Genomic DNA, 23,536 nt, shown 5'->3' with positions numbered 1-23,536 from the left:
GCACCAAAAGGTATGAGTGTAAAGGAGACAAACAAAAGAGCCTAAAAGAAAAGGAACCTGAAAATACTTATCCTTTTTCGAAGCAGCTCTGATAACTCTAGCTGGAGAGAGTGGGGCTACAGGAACAGTTTGGGCAGCTGTGGAAAGGGAGGGAATGTTCTCAACTGTTGCTGGTTTAGCCTTAGAAGACACTCCTAGCCCTATCAGCAAATCATGAGGGTGTACTGATAGGCGCACTTCCATATTGGCTGTCCACCAGTTTTGAAATCTTTTTAAAGCCAGGCCAGAGGAAAGAAAGGGGACAAATTTGAACTCACTTAATTCTTTCAACAGTTTAAATGTTGCCGCCTCTAGTTTTGATTTGGGTATTCTCAGGTCTCTGGCCGTAAAATGGACATTCGAGAGGCTGCATAGTGGAACAGGAATCCCCTGAGTAAACCCAATTGTCTGGCAAACTAAGAAGGGCAGTATACCTCAGATATACACTTATAAGTTCAAGGGTTTAGAGTACCAATGAACATCTCCCTCGGTAACAAAATAGAAGCCTACATATCTTTGTGTGGAGGAGTGGAGCACTCTTTATCAGTTAAAAATGTTTGCAGCTAAGTAAGTCCTTTGTTGGCATCAAAGGGGCAAAAGAAGGAGGCGGATGGAGAAATAGGAAGCTGATGAAAAAAGGTGAGATAGTAGGCAAAGGAGGTAGGATAAAGAACAATTATAGCATATTTCTCCCCATAAGTGCTAGGATCCTGAACAAGGAATTTCAAGCATTTGGGATGCAAATCAGTGAAGTAAGCAAAGAGCCAGAGTTGGAGCACCCAAAGGGGACCTCCTTGGTTGATGTCAAGAGGTTTCTCACAAAATTGAGAGCAAGCTCTATAAATATGGCCTAAGAGATATAGGGTCAAGGCTATGTGTTTCTTCAAGACAAAGGGCCTTCGCAAGTAGGGCGAATTCAGGTATAATCCGTTGAGATGATGTACAAAAGAGAAATTTACACAACCAGTATAAAATAAAGGAAAAAAGTTCTCTATCTCTCACAGGGCCTACCCTTTTGTTTTTAGCCTTTACAAAGTCCCTATATGAGGAATTTAAGGGTGAAAGGGAAAACTTAACAGAAAGGTCCGGGTAACTAGGTGTAAAAGGAGTACCAATGGGTGAAAACCCTAGGAGATGGCAGATATCAAGAACGGTGGGGGCCATCATGCCACACCGAAATTGAAAAAAATTAAAAGCCACGTTCCAAAAGCAAAGAGCAGCAGGAATCAAAAAAGGGTCTTCAGGAATGATAAACCTGGAAAGACGAAGGGCGTCAAGAATACAGAGCTTTTGCAGGTCATCTTCTCTTGCAGGAACAACTCTGTCATACCATTCCTCCCACTCAGCTCTCAATGTCGGCCAACAACGGTGAGGACGGGTCATTCTCCAATTTCCCCAATCAAGTCCCCCTTCATAGAGAAGAAAATGGTCCTCCAAGCGAGGGTATAAAACTGGAAGTTGAGCATGAGCTTCTCGAAAGATGGACCTAGGACATATTCTTGTTTGTCGCTATAGCGAGGAACAAAGAGGCGTCCGTCTATGGAACTTGACCAATCAGCTGTAAGTTTGGTGATCTCTTCCTCAATACATCTCTTCAAAGCCATTATTGGGCTTGCACGATCGCTAGTTAGTACTTTCAGAGAAGAAGAATCCATTGGTGGCAAATAGCAAGGGAGAAAGGGTTAATAGAGGGGAAGGGTTTGTGTGTTGAGCAAACGAGTGATTTCAGAATACGAAATAAAAGGGTTCTAAAAACCTTTATGTCTGGCAAATATATCGTGTAATTCGTAGACAAGTACTAAAAGTACAGATACGAAGAGTTTCCTTCAATATTGATACTTTTGGAGGGAAAAACACACCCCAAATGTTACTGTCAGCTTCGCAATAAATATTTGGCTTCGAAGCCAGTTTTAGTGCCAGAGTGAAATGACAAACGGCTTCGAATGTCGAAAGCCTGCTTCGAATCACATTCCACACCTAATGATGTAAAAATGTTCAAGTATTTGTTTACTTCGAAAGGGTTTAAAGACCTGTTTGAGGTTTCTTAGTGAGAATAGTATCTTTCGAAACAAAACTTGAGATCCCTTAAGGATGGGAATTGTTGTTCGAAAACCAATAGTTGGTTTGATAGTATGAAGAAGAGATTGTTTCTCAGATTAAAACAATGCAGCCCTTGAGAGGAGCTTCTATATTTTTGAAAGTATGAACTGTTGTTCGAAGCAAAAAGGGTCAATTTAAATCTGATTGATCGTGCTAACCATATGACCATATATTGGACATGATTAAAACAAGCTTTAAGGGCATGATTGTTAAAATTCGAAGCACTGATCCTAAATAGAAATCAGCAAAAGTTGTCAACCGTATTCCATAAATTGGAAAATTCATGTTGGTTTTTTAGTGTTCTATTGAACCCAAATTCAAAGGAAGAGATTGGTTAGTTCGAAGCCCTAAATTTGTTTATGAAGGCAAAGTGTCACGACCCAAACCCGGCCCTATGGGTTTAGCACCGTAACCGGCCAGTAATCCGAGATTATCGAAGGCCTGCAGGACAGTAATACAGTAAAACAGAGTACAGGGCCTGGCGGAAGCCAAAACAGTAAATAAACAATGCCCAATGAGCTGCGACAGTCTATATGAAAAGATTTTTCATACATTTATACGTAAACAGTACAGAACGGTATGCACAATATTTACAATCATTCAGACTAGGGACTCAACCCTAGATAACAGTACGGTAAATATTCAGTCTATACAAAACAGTGAACCAGTACAAAAGGGGGAATTGTAAAACACCCCTAAACCCTAACACGTTAGGCTCGGAACCTCGCAGTGAGGCACAAAGGCTGGCTTGACAAAACTGGAGTAACCCTGACGCCTCTAGCTTCAATCCGATGCCTGTACACCTACATATATATATGAGTAGTGAGCTAAATCCCAGTGAATAACATAAAGTGTAAAGGGGTTTAGAATGAATGTCCTTACAGTAATGAAAACAGTTCATTTCAATCAGTATTTCAGTTGCTCAGTACAGTAAACAGTCATATGTGGTACATCCATTAGCATAACAGTAACAGTAGGTCTTAAAAGACCGAACAGTAATGATGGCCATTAGTCAGTAAACAGTAGTGGTTCCAACGAGGGAACCGACAGAGAATTCTGTCACAGTAACAGTAAGCAGTAGGTGCCAAGGATGCCACAATACAGTTCAGAATATAGGACATACATTCATTCAGTTAACAGTAATCAGGTCAGAAAACAGTACAGTTCAGTTGTTCAGAAAATAATCATTTGTGAACATATCTTTACACATTCGTTACTCACAGAGTTCGGGCTACAGTATGCTAGAGCGTGCCTCTCCAGTCGCCAACCCTACACAATTAACAGATTGAACACACTAAGCTACACAGCTGGGAAAGATAATAACTTAACCCCTAATGCCTCGGTGTGTTCTACATCTATATCCTCAACAAGATGTCTACAACTAGGCCTAAGAATGCCTAGAATGAGATGAGGATGCCAAGATGCACATTTAAAAGCATTTTCAGAAAAACAGAGTTCCGCTCGAGCGCAGGTTTCCCCGCTCGAGCGGTAATGCAACAAAGGTACACGCTCGAGCGTAAACTTTCCCGCTCGAGCGTACTGTAAAAGTACTGGATGGGTGAAATCTCCGCTCGACGCCCGCTCGAGCGTGAGACATGACTCCGCTCGAGCGCCCAATCCTTCGCTCGAGCGGACTGCAAAACAGTGCAGAGAGATGCTGGATGCTCGGATTCCACGCTCGAGCACCACTTTTCCCGCTCGAGCGTAAGTGCAAAATCTGGGAATTCCAGATTGCACCTCCAAGCTCCAACTCACACTCAAATGCATCAAAACCAATCCTCTTGGGCCCATTTTCTGGAAAACATTTATAAACACATAGTATAACATGGTTCAAAGCTCAATTTTGAGAAATCAAAGCCCAAGGGTGTTTAATTCAAGCTCAATTTCAAATCATTTTCAAGAACAATCTTCAAACATGACATGCATGATCTTTAAATAACTTTCAAGCTTCAAAACATGCTCTAGTGAGCCAATTGATTCACAAACAAGATGAAAACATGGACCATTACAAAATTATGGACATGCATGTGACAATTTGCCATGAATTCAACTCAAAATCCAATAATTCAAACATGCATGCATGAATTATGTTCTATTTCAACATGTATGAACTAAAACAAGACTTAGCTCCTTAATTTGACATGAATCATGCAAGAACAAGCTCAATTCATAAGCAAGAGGGTAATTACTCTACCTTAGGTCTTGAATTAGAAGACTAGGAGCTCAATTTAGCAATCTACACTTCAATTCTCTTCAAATTCTAAGCAATATTGAGATGAACTCAACTCCTCAAGTCTCTCTCTCTCTATGGTCGGCTAAAGGTCTCACAAATAGGCTAAAGAAATGTTTGATTCAATGTATAAGGCTCAAGTGTGTGTATGAGATAGTGGTCCACTAGGGGTAGTTTGGTAAATAAGGCCAACTTTGCAATTGATCAATATTTAATCTAATTTAATCATACCTAATCAGTTTCCAGATAATTATACCATAAAATCATATTAAATATGACGATCATAATACACTAACCCATTTCCGGTTCGGCAGCCGATAAGGCCTTCAATTAATAGTTTAAACATAAAACACGAACAGATCAAACAAACAGTCCACAGATAACATGCAATTCAAACAGATGTATTCACTCAATTCAGTTTCAATTTCGGTCAGTCAGTTCAGTACTTTAATCAGTTCAATTCTCAGTCAGTTATCAGTCATTATCAGTTCCGTTTAATAGTAATCGGTGATTATCGGTAATCAATCAGTCATTAATCAGTAAACAGTATGAGGGTTGTTACACAAAGAGAGATAAATTCGAACCATGCCAAACAAAGAGAAAAGATTTAGATGTATTAAAACAAAAGCAATTACATTAAAAGTTCATCTTTGGGTACAAATTCCAGTCCACAAAAGCAAGGAATAGAATAAATAACGAGAACATAGAATTTAGTCTAGCTATGGTCAATAAATTTATGTTCTTTTTTTGTTCTATCCTCTATTTGCTCCAAGCTTGGTTGCTGGAGTTGATGTGCTCTCATTTGATAAAAGAGCTCTTCAGCTTTTATTTCGAACGCTGTCTCTTTTAGCCCTTGTTCCAGCTCATCCATATCCAAGTCATCCCAGTACGCAGAGTCTTTATTCTTGAAATCGTTGTATTCCTCGATGAGGTTCTCTGCTTCGTACTGAGTATGAACTCGGAGGGATGAAAGCTGGTCCAAAGATTAGGTGGTGGCCAAAGAAGTCCAGTGCCAATGGAGAAGCAATGAGAGTTGGTCCAAAAACATGTGAAGTTCTGCTTGGGCGATAGGGTTGAGAACATGACCCCGAGTCAGAATATCACAAGCCCATCGAAGGTTCTTGAGAGGAACATCGTCCTCAAGAACATTGAAAGGCAAGTGAGAAAAGGCCGCAAGCAGAAGTTGGGCTTGCTTTTGTTGAGCTGGAGTAGGAGGAAGTGGAGGCTTGTAAGGAGATAAAACCTTCTCCGCAGAGAGGGTAAGATTCAATCTCTCTATCCAGGAAGGTTTTTGCGGAGGAGGAGGTATAGAGGCTTCCATTTCGAAGGAAGGGAGGAACCGAGGGACATTAACACAATCAAGCCAGTCAGAAGGATGAAGCTTCGCTTTCTTGGCTAAACATGATGGGTTATACCCCTGTGCCTCTTCTGGGCGAAAGGTAGCTCGTACTATCTTTGTAGGCATGGATGATGTGTACCATGCTACAAGTAGATTGTTCTCTAAACTACGGTGGCGATCGATGGGCACGTAAGGATAGACCACCGAGCTTTGCGCATAGGAAGGGAACTCTAAACGATCAGTGAACTCGACAAAGTGGTGATTAACTCACTCCCTCAATTCACACGCCTCAGGTTCCGACCAGCTTCTCCAACTAGAAGCCCCAGAAGAAGAAGAAGCCACGGCCTCATCCCATGCAGAAGATTATGAATTAGAAGAAGAGCTTCCCATGTCCATATGTGCAAATTTTTGAATTAATTGTGGACAGTATGTTCGTAATCCAAAGGTTGATAATTTGCGAAAGCTTCCATGACTTGAATATAAGAAGGTGGGTAAAGGTGGCTAATCAATGCATAAAGATTCTTTCGAGGACGAACGGTTTTTCAAACAACTCTTCATATGCTTGATCGAGATAAGAAAAGGTCTGTTTCTCCATTGAATTGGACTTTTCGAATACTGAAATAGTGGGCATGTTTAAGGGATCAAAGAGGAGTTAATGCAAATGATCATTAATGAATGACGGCTGTGTTTCTAAAAATATAAAGCCCATGCACGTTCTAAAACGTGGATAAAAGACCTTGATCCACTAATATCACCAAGTATTGGATATATTAGTGCGGGGGGTAATGTTGGCTACATATTTTGTATAAGCCAATTATAATTCAACGCGTGTTAGATTGAGGGTAAAACGGGAAGACAACTCAAATCTTCAATCGTGATCATACACGTGGCAGTTAATATTGGTTTTCATAAGATCTGCGTAGTACTGAATCAACAAAGAGATGCAAAGGGATGTGGCTTCAACGGTTACTCACATTTGAATTCAAAATTAGGAGGGAAGCCTAACTGCAAGTGATGGCATAGTAGAGCTAATTATAAGGCCACATGATCAGCAATCATGGAGGAGCAATTCGGCAGTTGAAAGTGCAGTTCAATGGTCATCCTTGAGAAATATAAATAGCAGAGTAGACCCCAGAAAAAAGCCCAGACTCAGATCCAAAAAAACCAGTTTTATTCTACTTCATTTTCTTTCCAGTTTTTGCATTTCCTGTTCTTTACATTTCTGTACTTTAATTCCTGCACTGCACTTCGTTCATAAGAGTAGTTTCAAGTAGATTGTTGCTGTAAACCTCCACGAGGCTGAATTGGATCATTGTAAGTTTTCATTTTAATGAAATGCTTCAATTACTCTTTATTTGATTGTCATCTGCTTAATTCTCCTAAATCAAGCCACTAGTAAAAGTCCTCTTCATTGAGACTGAAAGAATTAAAACACAATCGTCTGATAATTGGTTGGCAATTAATTTTCTGTAAGGACTGATTGATCCTTGCTGGCACGCTTATAATTACAATAATCACCTTCGAAAGCCAAAAAGCCAACAAACATATAATTAGTTGTTTCCATTCATCATATATAATTACAAAATATTATCAAAATATAATTGGATATGTTCTAGTAAATCCATATGAATTTTCAAAAAAGCTACTATTTGTTCTACATATCTACTTAGGCATCTAAAGTTGTGCTCGACGTTCTTTCATAATATAAAAAGCATCTATGATGGAATCTACATCAAAATCTCAAGCAATGTCTTTCTCAACATATGTTAACAAGTAGCTTGAAAGAAAATCATGCACCATCTTGTTGCGCAATCCAATCTTTGCAATTTTCATGGATGAAAATGCATGTTCTGTTTTCGCCGTAGAAACTGATAAAGTTAGAATAAGACGAATTAATCTATCGACAAGAGGATAAATTGTCACGACCCGCTCCCCGTACCCAAGCGTTAAGCATCGTGATGACTAGTAACTGAGGTTACCTCCGGCCAATTCTTAAACAAATTAATAAACACGAGCGAAAGTAATATTTAAATGAGGGTACCAAAATAATCATTGGAGCTTCTATTTTTATTACAAAATGTATTAATCAAAAAGACCGATATTTACATAGAACAACATCATAAAAGTGCTGCGTGTGTATATTCCGCAGCCCCGCGTCTAAGACTTTCCAAAAGCTACTTCTGAATTGCATTGTTTCCTGAAAATTGGTAAACAACTACAAGCACTTGGCAGAGTGAGAAATAATATACCAAGAGTATAAGGGACACGAAATAACCATGGATAGTTAGTTAGCCCAAAACATTTACATAACTTAGTTTGCTGAATAAATCAATTAAGTGGCAGAAACTGAAATAGAGAAATTATGTAAATATATAACCATAACCACGGTAAAAAACAAAACAGAACAGAGGTCACAGGAGTGACAGTCAGAACAGAGGTACGGATTCAAGAGGTGGCTCGTACGGATTATAGAGGTGGCTCCCACAATAGTACTGTCAGAGGCATGCCAGGTTTCTCTTCTGTCATTTTCTTTTATTCACATGATACTGTGCACTTGGAGGAAAGTTACGAATGACTTGCATGAAGTTTTCTAGGATTGAGATCTCTTGGATGATTTATGGTTATGAAATTGTGAACAGGCATTCCTGTTAAATTCAAACACCTTTTGCATCTGTCTAAAGAGTAGCCTTGATATGTGAAAGTTATGCTGATTTGACAGAGCTAACTGCTAGCATGAGATTACCAAGACAGTGACTAGGATTTCAATTATTTAGGCCATGTTTCTCTTTAATATAGATTCCTTCCTCACATTCTGGAAATTACATTGATCCCCTTATCAGTGTTTGTCTTTCAATGGGAGTAGCAGAAAAATTAAATTTACGGTATTACCCTCACATTCTGCATCATGTTAACTTTAGAAAATTTTCCTTATTCAGGGGCATACAGATGGCCACATGGCGTTACTTCATGTCAGTACTCACTCGTTGATTGTAGGTGATCATTGTGTGGGTAAGATTTTCATTTTATACAAATAAACAGTTTGTGCAAGAAATGAATTGGTACTTCTTACCTACAGCTATTTAATAGTAAGTTTTTTGGTTTATTAGTTTTGTTGGTTGATACATTGAGTTCTCACTCTTGCTTAAGGCAAATTTATATACAGAAGCTGAAGTATTACTGTTCTTAGGGATTTTGCGATATGTCATGGTTAACATTAGAATGAATTTATGTTGACTTGGTTGATGTGAGACATGTAGATCTTTGTGATATTAGATGTTATTTGAAGTGTTTGAGAGAAGATGGAAGTTAAATCTTTGTCATATTAGATCTTTTGTGATTGTTTATCATCACTTTTCACCTAAAGAGTGCCAACCTTGCTGAAAATAATTCATTCAGTAAAAGCATTTTCTTCATTCTTGTAGGATAAGCTACTTGAATCTTGTCATATCATTCCACTAGCTGAGAATTGTGTGAAGAATTATAAAAAAATAAAGAAAGTTTTCCTTTTGAAAGAGATATTTGAGAGCTAAATGATTATTTTCTGTAGTACCTGTTTGACCATCCCTTGAATTTGAATGGCTCCATAATTTGCCATGTATTTCTCATTTTAATGTGAATGCCTTAAATGGAACTGTTTGGAAAAAAAGGTGACTTCATCAGAAAGAAAAAAATGGTGACTTCATCAGATTTTTTCATATATGGTCATTTATAGGCTTTATGGAAATAACAGTTCAAGGTGATGAGTTTTAAGTTAAATTCTTTTGTGAGAAAGAAATGGCCCCATTCAATTTCAGTTGGAAATTCAAACAGGAGTTTAGTTCTTCACCATATTTAGAGACTATAATGTTGCCTTAAGTTTATTTCTGCTGTTAAAAGATTAATGACCTTTTAAAGCCAATTTTTGTGGTATCTTTAGAAGTGCATACTTTTTTCTCCATGAGTTGAGTTTGTAGATTTAAATTCTGATGCTTTATCTAATGGCATGCTTTAACATCTTGCCTTACTTTGAGGTTGAGACTGGAGGCAATCCAGGTGTCCTCTTCAAGACGCACCCTAGCATCAACAAAGAGCTGTTTTCCAATGGATTGTATTTTTTTCATAAAAGAACTTTTCCCAAGTTTTTAGTTGTAATAACTCACATATGGCTCCAATTTTGAGACTCAAATGGAATGTCTGATTAAACTACAATGCTATACCGTCTAAATTCTTGTCATCACTACTGTTAGAGTGCTTAACGTTACACTTTTTCTTTTTCTTCTTCTTCTTATTTTATTTTTATTTTTATTTTTTATTTTTTTTGCAACGGTAACAAGATGGTCGCCAAAAATCATGTTAGTGTTTTTCTTTGTTTTTTGCGACGGAAAAATAGTGGTCGACATAAGTAGTTTAGGCGGTGGCGAATGATTTGCGACCGTTGCTTTGCCGTCGCAAAAAGGATTTGCCACCCCCACATTCGCAACCCCCATTTGCCGTCGCATGGGCCGTTGCAAAAGGTCTTTTGCGATTGTTTTTTTATTATTTGCGACGGTTTATAGTGGTCGCAAAAAGTGATTTTTTTAGTAATGAGTGTAGCACTTATCTTCGCACAGTACGTTGCTCCGCACAGAACAAAGATCAATGGATCCATGACAAACAGAGGACCACAAAGTGGCTAAACAGAGGCCAATGGTTATTTAAGTCCCCCAAGGTATAGGACTCCCGTGGTGGTATTTATAAAACATAATTGTATATAAGGTTATAGTTAAATATTTTTTAAAATATAAATAAACATATCCATGAGTTTCATTTTAATAAATAAGGTTCAGAAATTAATCCACGTAACTGAAATATTTATAATAATTTATAAAACATAACTTATATTAAAACAAATATGGTAAGTCAAATATATTAACTTTAATACCTTATTCTTTTTTTTCACTACCAAAAACTCTTTCAGCTTCCATTACTTTTTCATCCTTTCTTTCCTTTGTTTCACTCTTCTTTCTTTCTTTCTTTTTTCTATCTTTTCCTTTCCTTTCTTTCCTCTCGCCCAGGTGAACCCGCTTCTCCTTAAATAGGGAGGAGGAACCATTTTCTCGCCAACACGTGGCCAGCCCAAATCATTCCGCAGATTCGTTCATTAATATATAGATTTATACATATCTTTTAATAAATATTTAAGATAATTACATTTTGACTTAATATTTTAATATAATTATATAAATTAATTACTTCTTAATTAAATTACACTCTATCGTATACTAACATAAAATTAATTATTTATTTTACTATCACATACATTATTATTATTATTATTATTATTATATTTTGACCTCTAAACTTTTAATAATTATATTGTTTTACAAAATTACACATAATAATATTAATAAATTATATATTTTCCTAACTGTGATTAAATAATATTAGTATAAATTCTACAGAATAATTAAAAATCTGGATTGTTACATAAATTATTGACTTCCTTGTTTTTACCAACATTTGGCACAAGTCAGAAATTGTCAACAACTGCTGAAACTTAGGATGTTTAACGATGTCAATCTCGTAGTTTTGCAATTGGAATTTCAAATGTATTTTTTTTTCTTACTTTGTCAAGTCATTAGGATATAAAATTGATTTGCAAGCTTGCATATATCTTCAATTTTGAACGAACTGTAATCATTCCTATGATCTAAAGTAGAGCTAAGAATAAGTAACTCCATCACATCTTCTTTAAATCTGTTGTTCAATTCTTGCAATTGAGAATCACATATAATTGTAAAAATATCAACTCGAAAATGATGCTCAATAATAATGTGATCTCTTTGGTGACAAGCACGACCTCTACTAGATGTGTAATGAGCGCTCATATCAAGAATATCTATGTCATATTTTCTACAAAATAATTGAACATTCTCCAACAAAGGAATCTATCCATCTTCTTTATATTTTTGAACAAGTGCACAAGTGCATTTGTAGTTGACACTAGATGCATTGCATTCAATATATTTTGGGATTTACATTGCAAAGCTTGGCAAAGATCATCAGTAATCCCTATAATATCTCTCATAAGATGTAAGATAAACACGAACTCAAAAGATGTAATCTTATCATAAATTCCATCTGCATCTGCACGTTGAGTAGAGGTGGCTTCATCATTGATGGCATTACTTAAGACTGAACAAGTTGCACTAAACATATTTATCAAACTGGAAATAGACCCCAAGTGAGAACCCCATTGAGTATCTCTAGCTCGTTTCAATGTCCCAACTTGATTTTTGCCTTTACCAATTTCAACTTCATCAATGGCAAGTTTTGCTGCAATTTCTTCAGCTTGAGCAATTTTCAACAGATCATGCCTTTTACAAGAAGAGCCACATAGATTAACTGTGAGAGCCAGATAAGAAAAAAATTGGGCAACGGGTATAACTTTTCTTGCTGTCGGTACCAATGCTAATTGAAGTCGATGAGTAAAAGACTTTAACATATTAACAAATAAATTCTCAATTATTTTAACATTACTAAATTTAAAATAAAAAAGTAATCATACTTAAAAAAATAAATTATTTTTAGTGTTTATCAAAAAAATAAATAAAATTTTAAATTTTAAAGTACAAAATTTAGGGGGTGGCGGTTCTTAAATTTTTTGCAAAAACTTGGGGTGGCGAACCTATATAATTTAAAAATATTTGTAATTTTATTACGATATCTAGGGATTTTTTTCAAAACTTTGGGGTGGCGGCCGCCCCTGCCAGCCCCCCCTCGGTCACAGTTGATCATCGAATTAGGATGATAATTGATGACATTAAATACCAATCCATCGCAATGAGTAATAGGGATGTCGAATGGTGCGGTCACTGTTGATCATCGAATTAGGAAAAAATTGATGATACTGAGGATGTTTATTGTTCTTTGTGATTCTCTATCTAATATAATTCTCTGCTATCTTTGTTAAAAAAAAAAAAATACGAACGAAGTGTAAGATAAATTCTTAAAATAGTTTTAACCCGGTAAACAGGGCTGGTCAGATGGCCAAATAGGCTCTCAATTTTCAAGCACAGAGTGACATTTGTTGAGGACACATGATTCCACATTTCATTTTTACAAATGTCAAGCAATGGGGGGCTGTTGAGTTCAAAATATTATATATATAAATGCTAGTACTAGTACTAGTTTGTGGAGTGATTAATGAGACCTGTATTGAACACTTTCTTTGAGTTTTCTTAGCCTCAATTTGAATTCCCACACAAACACACAAGCATATCTTATTATTGTTCAAAGTAAGAAAGCAAGATGAACCAAAACCAGAACGCTGCATACCAAGCTGGCCAAGCCAAGGGCCAAGCTCAGGTGAACCCTCTCTCTCTCTCTCTGTCACACACACACACACATCAAAAGGCAGACTGTATTAGATGAGATTAACATTTTTAAGACTTTAATCTTGGGATTATTAATCCATTTGGATTATGTGTATCATCATATCCCATGATGGGATTGGCCAAAGATTATATGAGGAAGGATTAAATCTTGTCAATTTTTTATATTTTTATATTTTTACCGAAACTCTCCCAAGTCTCCCATTTGGATACCACTCCCATTTGAGATTCAATAATCACTATGTCTGGATAAACTACTGGTTCGATTTTCAATTTCTCACTCTTGAGATTACGTATTTTGTTAGATTATGAGTCCAATCTCTTGGCGTCATGTTCTCCAAACAAACATGGCCTTAAAAGCTATATTATTTTCTATATGAAGCCTACAATGGATTCGATGTTTCTTTTTGCAATGGTGATAGCACGACCATATGAACATAAGGTTGATAATGGTGGGGATGATAATGTGTTCTTATATGCTTATTTCAGGAGAAGGGTAGCCAAATGATGGACAAAGCAAGCAATGCTGCTCAGGCTTGTAAAGATTCAATGCAAGAGGTACAAAATTATGGTTATAATAATAATAATAATAATAATAATAACATCGCGATACAAATTAACAAAACTAAAGTTTTTAATTTTTACAAACTGATGTGGTAGTCATTGAATGCATTTCTTTTAAATCACAAAAAATGTGTCCAATGTTTTTTTTTTTTTTTTTTTTTTTGCGCCACATCAGTCTGTAAAAGTTGTTTCCTATAAAAAGAAAAAAAAAAAAATCATCCATACACTTGAGATAACTATGCGGTCTGATTAATCGAATTTTGTTTGGATGAGTCTGATATGGAAATGTGTGCAGACTGGGCAGCAAATGAAGGCTAAGGCGCAAGGGGCTTGTGATGCAGTGAAAGATGCTACTGGAATGAAGTGAATGTGAATGGATCTACTACTACTATTTTGGAGCTTCTCTCAAGTTTTGATTTCTTTTTCTTCTTCTTTTTTTTTTTTTTTTTTTTTTTGGGGGGGGGTGGGGGGGTGGGGAGGAGAGTGATAATTGCCTGATGTGCTCTTCTTGAAGAGCAGGTATTTTGTTTTTTGTTTTTGGTTTTAATTTCAAACAAAGAGAGCTCTCTCATGCATGGAGCTCTCAGCCTAGCTATGTTCTTCATTTTCTCAAGTTTTCCTATGTACTTGGACAATATAATGAGCTTTCTTTAGATATTCCCTCTACTAGTCTAGCATTTTTAAGTTTTCCGCAATTCACAATTAATATATGCTATTGGGTTGGTTCATAACCCAACGCCCGAGGCATAATAAGATTATGTTTGCAATTTGAATTTATAGAGGAAAAAAAAAAAGAAGTTAAATCATACTTTCCATACAATCCTATTTTTCCGGAAGTGGGGACGCTAGGGAATGTTGTGCGGCAAAATGAGTCCAGTTCGGAATTTATTTTGATAATTTAAATTGTTCATATATTAGAATATATCAAGTAGAGGAGATTTGTAAAAAATTAAGTTAATCGGATATTCTTTACCCATTCATTCAATCACATTTGTATCTACAAAAATAAATAATAATTGTAATTTGATATATTAAAATGAATACAAATGTGAGTGAATGTATAGGTAAACGATATCCGATTAACTTGATTTTTTATAAGTATGTTCTACTTAATATATTCTAAAACGTGAACAATTCAGATTATCAAAATAGATCCTGAAATGGGCCCATTTCGTAGTGCTGCAGCATCTCCAAATCCTATTTTTCTTCCTTACCTTTCAATTCTAGCTTTTTTTTATTTTATTTTATTTTTTTTAAGTGCATTTATATAAATCCATTTTCACTTACTTATATTTCATTTAATCTAAATTATTTTTTTATATTTTAATAAATTTTATACGTGATATAGTTTCCAAAAAGCCCTAATAATAATAAAGCAAAACGCTTATTAATGTTTACATTGATTGTGACGACCCACCACGTGTAATGATTAACACTTAATTAATTAACAAGATTTAAATTTTAATTGTCAATTATTTTAATTTAATTTGGGATTTATGAAAATTATAGAGACTGGTTCGTATATGACTATATTGAGAATTTATTTTGGAATTAGAAATTGAAAGCCTAAATTGCTCAAGAAAGTATAATTGGTGAATTGAATTATTTTAATTTTGAGTATCGGACCATATGAGAGTTTAATTAAATATTCGATTCAGATTTATAAAATTGAGATTGGTTAATTGGGTTCAAATTAGAGCTAATTAAGTTACGAGGATTGGGAAGTAAGATTATTATGAATTAAATTATTTATGAGGTGTTCAATTGAATATGTAATTTATTAACGAAAATCTTGAGTTAATCTGAAATTGAAGGCCTTAATAATGTGAGAAGCCAAAATTGATGATGGAAATAAGTTTAATTTGATATTTGGAGCCTTTTGGAAGTTTGATTTAAAATCTAATTCAGATTGATAGATTTGAATATAATTAATTAGGTTTAATGGAAGTCAATTAGACTAATTAAATTATGTGGAACTGGTGATTAGTTATGATTAATTTAATTATGTGTTAATCAAGAGTTATTAAGATTAAGTATTGCTTAATTAAGGCCAGGTTTGAAAACTTATAAAAAAGTCAAAAAGTCACTATCCTATTTAAGTCACATCATCTTATTTAAGTCACATCACTTCAAACTCAATCCATATTATATAAAAAATCAAAAAATACACTTATTTAGAATATCTCAAGCAACCCCTTAGTCCTAATCATAAATTGAATTGTGGAATTGTCTAGAATTATGGGTGTATGCGGGCATGGGTATGGGTGTGGGTGTGCTGAGAAATCTAATTGTATATGTGTGTGAGTGTTGCGTTGGAGATTGAGAAAAGGTGCTAGTGTGCTATGTTTTCTTTTTTTTGATTCACCTGAAGATAAAAACAGAAAACAGCAGATTACAACACTAAAGTCCTGGGATAGTAGCTTCCATTCTTGAGCCAACATTTATCAAGTCAGTAGTTAACAAAGATAAAATACAACTAGGTGGATCTTCTACAAAGAGGAGGTGGTCCGGCTGATTCACTCCAAGATCAGCCATAGCATCTGCACAGTGGTTTGCTACCCTGGGAATGGTGGTAATAGTGCATTGACATCGTCTGAGTATGAAGTTTGCGTCTTGAATAAGTGCTCGATATGGTGAATTTTCGCCAGCTCCATCTCGGATGAGTTCCATAGCTATTTGGGAATCAGTTTCGATTTGGATGTTAGCCATTCCTTTCTGCATGATTATGGTGAGCCCTCGATATATACCCCAAAGTTCAGCCTCAAGGCTTGTACAGTTGCCTAAATAACCATAATAGCCCCACACCCAAGTACCTATTTCATCTCGCAGCAGCCCACCAAAACCAGATTGACCAGGATCCCCCTTGGAGCATCCATTTGTGTTGAGTTTAAGCTGACCTGCAAGAGGACAAGACCAGAGCATTAGTTTAGGAACTTTAAAGTTTGGGTGGAGAATAGCTTGAAAAGATTCCTGTGTTTCCTCAGCCATCCGGAGTATGGTATAAACACTAATATGAGGATGTTAAGTATGATTCTCAAACACTTCTTTGTTTTTGTCTTTCCAGATGATCCATAAAGCTGTCAAAAAAACTGCAAGCCAGTGAGTACTGTTGAGATGTTCCTTGCTTTGAATATTGGTAGTAATCCAGACCTTGAAGTTAGCACTGTTACTATGTTGCCACCAGGTAAAATTCTGCAGATTCAACCAGATGGCCTTAGCTTTTGTACAGTTTCTGAATAAATGTTGCATGTCTTCCCTGGATGAATGACATCTGGGACATAGATCTGTGTCTGACATATTCCTGATTAGTCTCATATGATTAGTAAGTAATCTTTCATGCATGACAAGCCAAAGAAAAGTTCTCAACTTATGAGGGGCCTTAATTTTCCAAATCCATTGCTAGTTAGTTCCATCAGATTCTTGGGTAGATAAGGCTTGATAGGCTGCTGCAGTAGAGTACTTACCAGTGGTGGAGCTTTTCCAATGAGGAGTGTCATTATAGATCACATATCTGGGTCTAGGGATTCTAAGAATGGTATCTAAGGTATGTTGAGGAAGCAGGTTATGTAATGAAGTGAGGTCCCAGTTACCATCATTATCAAGGATGGATTGGACTTTGGCAGTATCATCAGTTTGGACTCCCTGGATTGTCATACTTAGAGGTTGTTCCCCACACCACCAGTCAGTCCAGAGAGAGACCTGCTCTCCAGTCCCAATATCCCATTTAATATTTTTATCTAAGACATCTCTGTTTTTAATAATGCTTTTCCAGGTATGAGAGGCTTGTCTCCTAGTGGGCCAGTTGGATAATGAGTGGGTTTTAAGGTACTTTGTTTTGAGGACCTCACACCATAGCTCATTAGAGTTAGTTGCAATTTTCCAACCAAGCTTAGAGAGAAGGACAGAATTTTGGATTCTAGCTTGCCTAATACCCAATCCCCCTTGTTTCTTAGTTTTGTAGACCTGCTGCCAGTTCACTAGGTGGACTTTCCTTCTATCGTCAGTACTACCCCATAGGAAATTTCTATTAAGTTTGTCAATATGATCCCACACTTTCCTAGGGAGTTCCATAGTTTGCATAAGATGGTTAGGCATAACAGAGGTGACAGCCTTAATGAGGGTTGTTCTACCTGCAAGGGACAGGTTTTTAGCTTTCCAACCAGAAAGCCTGTGGGCCATTTTTTCAAGGATGGCAGTAAACTGGGATTTGGAAACTTTGCTATGGAGAAGGGGGGTACCCAAGTATTTACCCAGATCAGCAGTGAGGGAAATGCCAACATGAAAGCTGAGAGATGTGGCTTCCCTTCTAGGGACATTAGCAGAAAGGAACATCTTGGATTTGTGGAAATTAATTTTTTGCCCAGACATATCACAGAATTCAGCAAGAACATCCAGGATACAGTCACAATTACGTCTAGTAGCTCTAGCAAATAAGATAAGATCATCAGTAAAAAATAAATGGGAAATGGGAGGGCTGTGTCTGGAAGCTTGAAGGCCTTTCCATTCACCATGTTCAGATTTTTTTCTAATCATATTAGATAGATTTTCCATGCACAAAACAAAAAGGTAGGGGGAGAGGGGATCTCCCTGTCGAAGTCCTCTTCCCATACTGATGCTGGGTAAGGTCTCACCATTCCAAATGATGGCCGAGTTAACATTAGACACACAGTTCATAATAAGAGTAATCCAATCCGGATTAAGATTAAGCTCTTTAAGAGAGTGGTGGATAAAATCCCAGGAAAGGCGATCATAGGCTTTTTCCAAATCAATTTTAAGAACCATGCCTCCAACCTTGCCTTTCTTACCCCGAAGGGTGTGAAGAATTTCTTGGGTTATGATAATGTTATCAGTGGTTGTCCTCCCAGGAATAAAACTGCTTTGGTTGGGGCTGATGAGGTCAGGGAGAAGAGGCGGAAGGCGGTTGACAATAATTTTAGTAATGATCTTGTAGGTGACATTGCAAAGGCTTATGGGACGAAGTTGTGTGATGGACTCAGGGTTCTGAAGTTTGGGGATAAGAACAATTTGTGTTTCATTGATCTCAGTGGGTATAGTCTTTTGCTGGAAGCACTCTTTAACAAAATGGCAAACAGAGGTACCTATTATACTCCAGTTATGATGGTCAAAGACAGCTTGGAGCCCATCCTTACCAGGGGCTTTAAAAGCTTTAATGCATTTAACGGCATGCCAGATTTCAGAGTTTGTCACAGGTAATTGAAGAGCGGCATTATCATCTCTAGAAATTCCCTTATTAGCCAGATTAACCCAATTATCAAGCACATGAGTTTCTTCATATTGGAATAGATTAGAGAAATGATCCAAGATATGGGCTTTGAGATCGTCACTGTTAGAGATCCAGTTACCACTCTCATCCTTTAAGACCTGGATTTTTAGCTTTCTTCTCTTGGTCAGGGTAGAGGTGTGAAAAAATTTTGTATTCCCATCACCCATGGTAAGCCACTTATTGCGGGATTTCTGGTACCACAGAATTTCTTCCTGGAACAGAGTCATGTTAAACTGCTTAATGAGGTCTTTCTCAAGGAGATGAAGGCTATGAGAAAAGTTACCAGTTTGAGATTTTTGTATGCCTTCAATACGAGCCAGTAAATTTCTTTTTCTTTTGAAGATATTACCAAAGACTTCTTTATTCCAGATTTTAGTGTTATAAGTGAAGGTATCAATGGCTTCAAGAAGGTTAAATTCCATGTTACGCCAAGAGTTATGAACAATATCAAAAAACCCAGGATGACATAACCAAGCAGCTTCAAAACGAAAAGGTCTATTAAGAGGGGTTGAATGATACATACCTTGGGTGTAAACCATTAGTGGGGAATGATCCAAATAGGTTCTGGGAAGGGTCCGCACAGTGCCTTCAGGGAACAAAGTTTGCCACTGCTCATTACACATGGCTCTGTCTAGCCTTTCCATGGTGTTAGCCATGCCTTGTCTGTTATTGGTCCAGGTAAACCGAGGCCCTACACTGCCCAAATCAATGAGATTACAGTTGTTAATGCGGTCTCTAAACCTTTGAGTTCTGTTCTGATGCTGAGTGTGTGTGAAGCTCCTCCTCTCATTCTGGTGAGCATAGTCATTGAAATCGCCCATAACAAGCCAGGGTTGGGTTATATGGCTGGTTGTATCCTCAAGGTTGTCCCAAAGAGTCTCCCGGGAAAGAGGGTTGCGGCTGGCATAAACTGCATTAAAAACCCACTCCTCGAAATCCTTTTTGTGTATAGTGGCTTGAATAAATTGATTTGAGACTGCAGAGGCCTGAACATTAACTTGATCCGTATCCTAAATCAACCAGATGCCACCAGCACGGCCAGTGGGGTCAACAATGGTGGAAGCCGAAAAACCCATGTTGGTGAAAAAATTCCCCATAGAACTAAAAGGGACTTTAGTTTCCATTAGTATAATAATCCCAGGTTTATGAATGCTGAGAAGCTCACGCATGTTTCGTCGAAAGGTATTATTACCGGCCCCTTGACAGTTCCAAATCAGTAGTTTGAGAGAATCCATAGACGATCGGAGGGGTAGAGGTTCAGTGGCAAGCTAGGGCAGGATACTACGTATCCGTCGATGGTCCTGATCGGTGGACCTCATGGATGCCATCTGGATGGAATGGACTGATGATCCTGGACTTTGACTCCACCCTGGTTCGATTCTCATGCGCAGTTGCTCGATCCACCAGATGGTGTCCACGCGGTGAATGGCTTATGTCTCGTGTTCGATCAACAAACCCAGGGCTTCACCTTCCATCCTGTGGATGGACGCTGTTGGGGGGGCTGCGTCCTCGTTCTCCATGATAGTTGGGAGAGTCAAGAGGTTTTCTGGCTCTGGATTTTTCAAATCTAAGCGAACTGTGGTGATATGAATTCAACGGGTTTCGAGATGAGGATATAGATATCTCATGTTTAGATCCTCCATTGGGATTTCTGGGGCTACACTGAGCGATTCCTTCAGACTAAGCTTTTCAGAAAGTAAAGTAGAAGAGGTCTCCATGTGTGAAATAGCCATTGTGTTTATGGCAGCGGATCCCACAGGGGATGGGACGTGTGAGACTGTAGGAGCATGTGAGCTTGGGTGTTCTTGGGGATGGGCTGGGCCAATGCTGTGGCTTGTGGGCTTGATAGTGGTGTTTATAAGTTGTGGATCAGTGGCTATTTGAGGCCCAGTAGGAGTGAAGTTAGTGGGGGAGGCAGAGTCCCTATTGACGTGGTCCAGTATATTGGGTTGGGTCTCTGTGCTGTCTAATTCAGCAAACCGATTTGGATTGGGCTGTGGCCTAGTGGTTTGGGGTTTTCTTTGGGGGATGGATCTACGGTTCCTTCAGGTTACCATCATCCATGGCCCAAAATGGGTTTTTTGTTTCTCCAAATGTTGTAGGTTACTGTTGATTGGGAGTGGTGCTGGCTGTGAAGTGTCTGTAACGGCTAGTCCGTCACCGGGCGGCGGTGTGCTTGAGGTAGAAGTTACGTGATGGAGTCGAGCAGTAGATTTGTGACGACAAAGTTCTTTACGATGATCCACTCTCCCACAATGGAAACAAATAGAATGGATGGACTCGTATTCAGTGGCATAGCTTTTCTTGCCTAGTAAAAACATGGGGCAGAGAGGTTTATTGAGGTCCATTTCAATACAAACTCTGGCAAACTTACCTCTTATGGCCATGGCTGTTGTAAGGTCTATCTTGAGAGGGCGTCCTAATTGTTTAGCGATGGTATACAGGACCTTTTCTTGAAAATACTCGATCGGAAGCTCTGGAAACCTAACCCAGACCGCAGTTGTGGTTTCGAAAGCTTCCGATGCCTTGAAATCAGGCTCCCATTTGCGAACAGTAAGATAGTGGTCCAAAATTACCCACGGTCCCCCTGAGTACACATGGGCGCAGTCCTCCTGCGAGGAGAACTTAAAGAGAAAGTAATTGCTCCCGAGATCAATAGCATTAAACTCATCTTGTAGGGCCCATAGATTTTTTACTTTAGTACAGAGCAATCTGTACCCAATGCTTTTGCCCAAAAGCCTTACAATAAGAGAATTTGTCCACGATTGTTGAATATGATGCAGAAGTTGCTTTGGGAGGACTATTCGGGGTATTCCAGTTTGTACATCGTCAGGCATGAAGGAATCTCCATTAGTGTCACCTTCATCTGAAGTTATGGTGTCCGTTGTATCATCAAAGTAAAAATCACTACTTTTCGGGGCTGCAAGCGCTTCTTTGAACGATTTTGCCTTAGGACCTACAGAAGAGGTTCCTATGGAAGGAGGAGTTACATCATCCATGGCAATTTCAACTGGAATAGAAAGGGAGGGCTCGAGATCTGCCCCAGATTCAAACCTGGTCACCATGTCTCGATCCTCCAACGCCTCCCTACCCTTGATCTTTTTAGTGCTACGTATCAAGTGGTCCTCCTCCTCCAGAGAAATAGCAGTAGTATCGCTGGTGTTAGTAACACTTGGATCGCTGGAAGATAAAGAAAATTGCTGGAGAGAGTTGCTGGAACAAAGAAAACAAAAGAGAAGAAGAGAGATTGAAATGAGAGCTCCAGGTTTTGAAGGAAGAACAAGAAGAGTTGGAAGAGATTCAACTAATATCTCTTAAATTAAAACTTAAGGTATAGAATTTATGTTCAATTTGTGTAGAATCTTCATATTACACTTGAAATTAAAGATGAAATTGAAATCAAAATCATGTGATTAAAAGGAATTAGCAAGAAGATAAAGAAAATTAAGCTAGACTCATGTTTATGGAAGTTAATTATTTTGAGTTTGATTTTATAATCTTGCATGAAATTAAGTGTGGAGCCAAATCCTAACCATTGTTTCATGTTCATCCTTTTTTGTCTTTAAATTTTAACTCAGAAAAGGCCAATGTGAATTGCTCTTGGTTTGGATTTTGAGATGTGTTTTGAGGGGGAAAATATTGGAAAAAAAGAAATAAATTTACAAGGGGTATAAAAAATAGTTGTAAAAAGACATGAAAATTAGAAAAATATATACAAAGATATGAAATTTGCTGAATTAGGGGGGAAAAAATATACCAGAACCCAAATCCTCACCGCTCCCACATTGCCCCTACAAAGTGTATTTTTTGAACAAACCACCTGAAAAATTTTCAAGTGAAGGTTTCTTTGCATAGTTTTTACCTCATTTCTAGATGAGGGTTAAGTATTTTTGGAAAGGAAAATTATTTATTCTTTGGTTAAATGAAAGGAGAGGAGAGAATTTTTTTTTTTTTTCCATTTCATTTCAACTTCTTTTTTTCTCTCCTCACTTTAAGAACCAACGAGAAGAAAGTGAGGAGAGAATAAAAGGTTGTGTTTGGTAGAATTTTTTAAATATGATTTGAGAATAAAGTTGTATTTTGAGTTTGTGAGTTTTGGAATTATGATTTGAGTATGGAAAATTTGTTTGGTGAATGAGTTTTGAAAAGAATTTTGAATTGAGTGGGAAATTTTTGATGTGACATACGATATTTGATACAAAAATTTACAACTCATAACCAAACACATAACTCAAAATTCTATTAAAACTCATAAAAAATTTTAAAAAATTCAAAAATATTTTTTATTACATATAAAAAAATTAACATGTGTCAATTGCAACCGACCGAACGATTGGTGGGACGACCGGTTAGCCCAAATTTTTCCGCTTTAGACCGAGTTTTTAAAAGTGAGTGTGTAATTAATTTTTGAAAACCACAACCAAACACTATATACAAATTTTGTTGGCAAGAATTGAAATGTGTCATTCCAAAAGGCAATATGAACTTCAATAAGGTGCCAAATGCAGTTCAACCTTGGCCCCAGGAGGAAAAAAAAAAAAAGAAAAGAAAAATGGAAAAAAGAAAAAGAAGAAGCTGAAATCATATGAATGAATAATTAATCTGGCAAAATGTTAACAAATGGTTTG

General features: G+C 37.3%; 2 protein-coding genes across 2 annotated transcripts; both read right to left on the bottom strand.

The window, feature by feature from the left end:
• Positions 1 to 7,448: 7,448 nt before the first annotated feature.
• On the bottom strand, positions 7,449 to 12,171 carry LOC145822693 (uncharacterized). The gene is made up of 2 exons (XM_082920455.1): positions 11,706 to 12,171; positions 7,449 to 7,576 (listed from the first exon to the last, which is right to left on the bottom strand). The coding sequence occupies exons 1-2, from the start codon at positions 12,169 to 12,171 to the stop codon at positions 7,449 to 7,451; spliced, it is 594 nt and encodes a 197-aa protein (XP_082776581.1).
• Positions 12,172 to 16,024: 3,853 nt separating this feature from the next.
• LOC145822692 (uncharacterized) lies at positions 16,025 to 22,775 on the bottom strand. The gene is made up of 5 exons (XM_082920441.1): positions 22,771 to 22,775; positions 21,283 to 22,121; positions 20,365 to 20,484; positions 17,089 to 19,818; positions 16,025 to 16,521 (listed from the first exon to the last, which is right to left on the bottom strand). The coding sequence occupies exons 1-5, from the start codon at positions 22,773 to 22,775 to the stop codon at positions 16,025 to 16,027; spliced, it is 4,191 nt and encodes a 1,396-aa protein (XP_082776567.1).
• Positions 22,776 to 23,536: the final 761 nt, after the last annotated feature.

This window comes from Camellia sinensis, chromosome 1 (assembly GCF_055761805.1).
Source record: "Camellia sinensis isolate YWXY chromosome 1, ASM5576180v1, whole genome shotgun sequence".
NCBI lineage: Eukaryota > Viridiplantae > Streptophyta > Magnoliopsida > Ericales > Theaceae > Camellia > Camellia sinensis.
This window is presented reverse-complemented; position numbering and strand designations above follow the sequence as displayed.